The sequence below is a fragment of the Somniosus microcephalus genome, chromosome 12, assembly GCF_052327205.1.
Source record: "Somniosus microcephalus isolate GS21.2 chromosome 12, FLI_Smic_1.0, whole genome shotgun sequence".
In the NCBI taxonomy this organism is placed as follows: Eukaryota; Metazoa; Chordata; class Chondrichthyes; order Squaliformes; family Somniosidae; genus Somniosus; species Somniosus microcephalus.
This window is the reverse complement of record NC_140998.1, coordinates 212,631,934-212,637,933: the sequence shown is the minus strand read 5'-3', so window position 1 is coordinate 212,637,933 and position 6,000 is coordinate 212,631,934. Positions and strand designations below refer to the sequence as shown.

Genomic DNA, 6,000 nt, shown 5'->3' with positions numbered 1-6,000 from the left:
TGCCCCCTATTCCACACTGAAGAAGTTTATAATAGAGCCCTTCGTGCCAGATAGAGTCAAAGGCTTTCTTGAAGTCAATGAAACAAGCGAATATTTTCTCATTTTTTGTTTGGTGTATATGTTTTTCAATGAGAGTGTGAAGGGTATAGATATGGTCGGTGGTGCGGTGTTTTGGAAGAAAGCCTCTGTCTCTGCCTCTGTCTCTGCCTCTGTCTCTGCCTCTGCCTCTGCCTCTGTCTCTGCCTCTCTCTCTGTCTCTCTCTCTCTCTGTCTCTCTCTCTCTCTGTCTCTCTCTCTCTCTGTCTCTCTCTCTCTGTCTCTCTCTCTCTCTCTCTCTCTCTGTCTCTCTCTCTCTGTGTCTCTCTCTGTCTCTCTCTGTCTCTCTCTCTCTGTCTCTCTCTCTCTGTCTCTCTATCTCTGTCTCTCTATCTCTGTCTCTCTATCTCTGTCTCTCTCTCTCTGTCTCTCTCTCTCTGTCTCTGTCTCTGTCTCTGTCCCCTCACTGCCTGGCTCACACTGCCCGCTCTCTGCGCCTCTTGCTCTCGTTCTTCCCACCCCCTCTGCACTTGCTGACATCCTTCTCGACTCGCAGCTTGAAAGGAGGCCGTGCTTTAATCACCCATGCGAAATGGAAATTTTAAATAAGGGATTCAACAATTAGCTTCATGTAAGGAGACAATGAGCCGGGCAGCCTTTTTCCATTTAAGCTGGAATGAACAGAGGGGTCTAGCGTCGGCGGCAGAGCCCGGCATTGATATGCAATGAGCACCTGGCAGTGAAGAGCTGCACTCTGGTCTTGTCCTCCAACAAGCATTCGCTCATTCTCCATGGAGACACACCGCAGCACCCCCAGTTGTACCTTGCTATTTTAAAAAAAAAAAAATCATTCTGGTCCTGGAATCACTGAGCAGTGCTGCACCGAAGGAGGCCATTCGGCCCTTCGAGTCTCTTTCGGAAAGCAATCATAGAATGATAGAAAAATAGGAGCAGGAGTCGGCCATTCAGCCCTTCGAGCCTGCTCCGCCATTCAATAGGATCGTGGCTGGATCCTCTCTCTCAATACCATATTCCCGCTCTCTCCCCATACCCCTTGATGCCTTTTGTGTCTAGAAATCTATCTATCTCCTTCTTAAATATATTCAGTGACTTGGCCTCCACAGCCTTCTGTGTAGAGAATTCCACAGGTTCACCACCCTCTGAGTGAAGAAATTTCTCCTCATCTCAGTCCTAAATGTCCTACCCCGTATCCCGAGACTGTGACCCCTCGTTCTAGACTCCCCCCAGCCAGGGGAAACATCCGCCCTGCATCCAGTCTGCCTAGCCCTGTCAGAATTTTAGACGTTTCAATGAGATCCCCTCTCATTCTTCTAAACTCTAGTGAATACAGGCCTAGCCGACCCGTGTTCCAGCGAGAGTCTCCGCATCACTTTCAGGACTGGCATCTCTGCTTGACAATTCTTTCTCCCCCCTTTCCAGCCCAGAGACCAGTGGTTCACTCTTAATGCTGCCTCGGCCGCGATGCGCTAATTCAGCACAGACCATAATATTCATCATTGCAGCAAGGTGCTCCTCACTGTGTTGCCCCCCAAACTCAGCAAGCTCCCCTCTCCAGTCCCTGCTTACTTTCTTGTCCTCGTGTTCAAATCCCTCCACGGCCTCCTCGCCCCTCTCCCCATCTCTGTAACCCCCGCTACAACCCTCCCTATCTCTGCGGTCCTCCAGCCCCCTACAACCCTCCCTATCTCTGTAACCTCCTCCAACCCCCTACAACCCTCCCTATCTCTGTAACCTCCTCCAACCCCTACAACCCTCCCTATCTCTGTAACCTCCTCCAGCCCCTACAACCCCTCCCTATCTCTGTAACCTTCTCCAGCCCCCTACAACCCTCCCTATCTCTGCGGTCCTCCAGCCCCTACAACCCTCCCTATCTCTGTAACCTCCTCCAGCCCCCTACAACCCTCCCTATCTCTGTAATCTCCTCCAGCCCCCTACAACCCTCCCTAGCTCTGTAACCTTCTCCAGCCCCCTACAACCCTCCCTATCTCTGCGGTCCTCCAGCCCCCTACAACCCTCCCTATCTCTGTAACCTCCTCCAGCCCATACAACCCTCCCTATCTCTGTAACCTCCTCCAGCCCCTACAACCCTCCCTATCTCTGTAACCTCCTCCAGCCCCCTCAACCCTCCCTATCTCTGTAACCTCCTCCAGCCCCTACAACCCTCCCTATCTCTGTAACCTCCTCCAGCCCCTACAACCCTCCCTATCTCTGTAACCTCCTCCAGCCCCTACAACCCTCCCTATCTCTGTAACCTCCCCCTACAACCCTCCCTATCTCTGTAACCTCCCCCTACAACCCTCCCTATCTCTGTAACCTCCTCCAACCCTCCGAGATCTCTGCACTCCTCCAATTCTGGCCTCTTGCGCATCCCCCGATTTCCATCGCTCCACCGTTGGCGGCCGTGCCTTCAGCCGCCTGGGCCCTGAGCTCTGGAATTCCCTCCCTAAACCTCTCCGCCTCTCCTCCTTTGAGACGCTCCTTAAAACCAACCTCTTCAACCAAGCTTTTGGTCGCCTGTCCAAATATCTTCTGATGTGGCTCGGTGTCAAATCTTGTTTGATAATCGCTCCTGTGAAGCACCCTGGGATGTTTACTATGTTAAAGGCGCTATATAAATGCAAGTAGTTGGCACAGCCTCCCCCACACACGCACACATGCACTGGTTGAGATCACGGGTATTTGTTTTCTGCGCGAATGCAGCCCGCTTTGTTTTCTGCGCGAATGCAGCCCGCTTGATTAGCACCCCATCCACTACCTTAAACATTCCACTCCCTCCACCACCGGCGTACCGTGGCTGCAGTGTGCACCATCTACAAGATGCACTGCAGCAACTCGCCAAGGCTTCTTCGGCAGTACCTCCCAAAACCCACGACCTCCACCACCTAGAAGGACAAGGGCAGCAGGCGCATGGGAACACCACCACCTCCAAGTTCCCCTCCAAGTCACACGCACACCATCCTGACTTGGAGATATATCGGCCAATCCTTCATCGTCGCTGGGTCAAAATCCTGGAACTCCCTCCCTAACAGCACTGTGGAGCACCTTCACCACACGGACTGCAGCGGTTCAAGGAGGTGGCTCACCGCCACCTTCTCAATGGCAACTAGGGATGGACAGCGCCCTATTTCAGGAATGATTAATAATAAAGAAATTACGGGGTCTCTGTTTAAATGCTGTTCCCTTATTTAATTTGGAATAGGTACTTGTTGGATGGGCCTGAATCGAGCAGTGAAGGATCGGAGGAGGAGGAGGATGTGAATTTAAGTAGCCGGCTGGCACTTCGACCCGAGGCTGCATCAGAGAGACCGGTACGACCATGGGTATTATAGGAACAGGAGGAGGCCCGTTCAGCCCCTCGAGCCTGTTACCATAGGAACAGGAGGCCCATTCAGCTCCTCGAGCCTGTTACACAGGAACAGGAGGAGGCCCCTTCAGCCCCTCGAGCCTGTTACACAGGAACAGGAGGAGGCCCCTTCAGCCCCTCGAGCCTGTTACACAGGAACAGGAGGAGGCCCTTCAGCCCCTCGAGCCTGTTACACAGGAACAGGAGGAGGCCCCTTCAGCCCCTCGAGCCTGTTACACAGGAACAGGAGGAGGCCCCTTCAGCCCCTCGAGCCTGTTACACAGGAACAGGAGGAGGCCCCTTCAGCCCCTCGAGCCTGTTACACAGGAACAGGAGGAGGCCCATTCAGCCCTCGAGCCTGTTACACAGGAACAGGAGGAGGCCCATTCAGCCCCTCGAGCCTGTTACACAGGAACAGGAGGAGGCCCATTCAGCCCCTCGAGCCTGTTACACAGGAACAGGAGGAGGCCCATTCAGCCCCTCGAGCCTATTCCGCCATTCAATCAGATCACGGGCTGATCTGTATCTTAACTCCATCCACCCAGCTTGGTTCTGTAACCCTTAACACCCTTACCCAACACAAATCTATCAATTTCAGTTTTGAAATGTTCTATTGACCCCCAGCCTCAACAGCGCTTTGTGGTGGGGGGGGAGGGAGGGGGTTCCAGATTTCCACCCCCCTTTGTGTGAAGAAGTGCTTCCTGACATCACCCCTGAACGGCCTGGCTCTAATTTTAAGGTTCTGCCCCTTGATTTTGGAAGAGGGAACCAAATGTAATATTTCCAAATTGCTGACGACACGAAACTAGATGGGGTTGTGAGGAGCATGCAAAGAGGCTTCAAGGCGGTTTAGACAAGTTTGAGTGAGCGGGCAAATACATGGCAGATGCAGTATAACGTGGATAAATGTGAAGTTAATCCACTTCGGTCGGAAAAACAAAGGCAGAGTGTTATTTAATGGTGATAGATTGGGAAATGTTGATGTACAAAGCGGACCTGGGTGTCCTTGTACCCCAGACACTGACAGCAAACATGCAGGTGCAGCAAGCAGTTAGGAAGGCAAATGGTATGTTGGCCTTCATTGCAAGAGGATTTGAGTACAGGAGCAAGGATGTCTTACTACAGTTATACAGGGCCTTGGTGAGACCACACCTGGAGTACTGTGTGCAGTTTTGGTCTCCTTACCTAAGAAAGGATATACTTGCCATAGAGGGAGTGCAGCGAAGGTTCACCAGACTGATTCCTGGGATGGCAGGACTGTCGTATGAGGAGAGATTGGGTCGACTAGGCCTGTATTCACTAGAGTTAGAAGAATGAGAGGGGATCTCATTGAAACGTATAAAATTCTGACCGGGCTAGACAGACTGGGTGCAGAGAGGATGTTTCCCCTGGCTGAGGGGGTCTAGAACCAGGGGTCACAGTCTCAGGATACGGGGGTAGGACATTTAGGACTGAGATGAGGAGAAATGTCTTCACTCAGAGGGTGGTGAACCTCTGGAATTCTCTACCACAGAAGGCTGTGGAGGCCAAGTCACTGAACATATTTAAGAAGGAGATCGATAGATTTCTAGACGCAAAAGGCATCAAGGGGTATGGGGAGAGAGCAGGGAATATGGTATTGAGATAGAAGATCAGCCATGATCATATTGAATGGCGGAGCAGGCTCGAGGGGGCCGAATGGCCGACTCCTGCTCCTATTTTTTTATGTTTCTATGTAGCTGGGGTTGTTCTCCTTAGAGCAGAGAATGTTAAGGGGAGATTGACCAGAATGGTCCCGGGGATGAGGGACTTCAGTGATGCGGAGAGACTGGAGAAGCTGGGGTTGTTCTCCTTAGAGCAGAGAAAGTTAAGGGGAGATTTAATAGAGGCGTTCAAAATGATGAGGGGTTTTGATGGAGTAAATAAGGAGAAACTGTTTCCAGTGGCAGGAGGGTCGGTAACCAGAGGACACAGATTGAAGATAATCGGCAAAAGAACCAGAGGGGGAGATGAGAGATTATTTCACACGGGGGCATTGTTGAGACTTGGAACGCGCTGCCTGAAAGGGCGGTGGAAGCAGATGCAACAGAAACTTTCAAAAGGCCATTGGACATGTACTTGGAGGGCAAATTTGCAGCGTTCTGGCAAAGAGCGAGGGGGGCAATGGGTCTAAATTGGGCGGTTCTTTGAGAGAGACGGCACAGGCACGATGGGCCGAATGGCCGTAAGATTCGACGATTTCTACTCTTGTTAATTCTCGGCCACGAGCTCCTGGAGCGATTTCCCCCTCCTCGGCCCCGGGAGAGGCGGTGGGTGTGTCTTGGCCGCCAGCTGAGCTCTGTTTCGGCCTGTCCGCCTTTGCTGATCATCGTCCCTCCGCTGCCGCAGGTGACTCCAGATCTGCCTCGCAAATCGCCTGTGAAGGACCATAAACCCGCCGCCAGAAAGGAGCCTCGGCGAGCAAGCGACGAGGACCTTGGGCCCAGCACCTCGCGCAGCGCTCCCAGACCACTGACTCCGGACGAGGACTACGAGGGCTCGACGGATGAAGACGTGCCAGGTAGGAGTCTCGGGAGCTTGTGTGTGTGAATAAACGGAATAGAATAGCTTGTACCGCCCCT

The 6,000-nt window shown here is 52.6% G+C and overlaps 1 protein-coding gene across 3 annotated transcripts in view; it reads left to right on the top strand.

Annotated features, from left to right (window-relative positions):
* Positions 1-6,000, top strand: part of xrcc1 (X-ray repair complementing 1) — a 79,323-nt gene that overhangs the window by 55,475 nt on the left and 17,848 nt on the right. For all 3 annotated transcript variants that reach the window (XM_086004018.1, XM_086004017.1, XM_086004016.1), the window contains exons 11-12: positions 3,257-3,365; positions 5,768-5,939. In XM_086004018.1, coding sequence (XP_085860144.1) covers positions 3,257-3,365; positions 5,768-5,939 — 281 coding nt within the window. The remainder of the gene's footprint in view (positions 1-3,256; positions 3,366-5,767; positions 5,940-6,000) is intronic.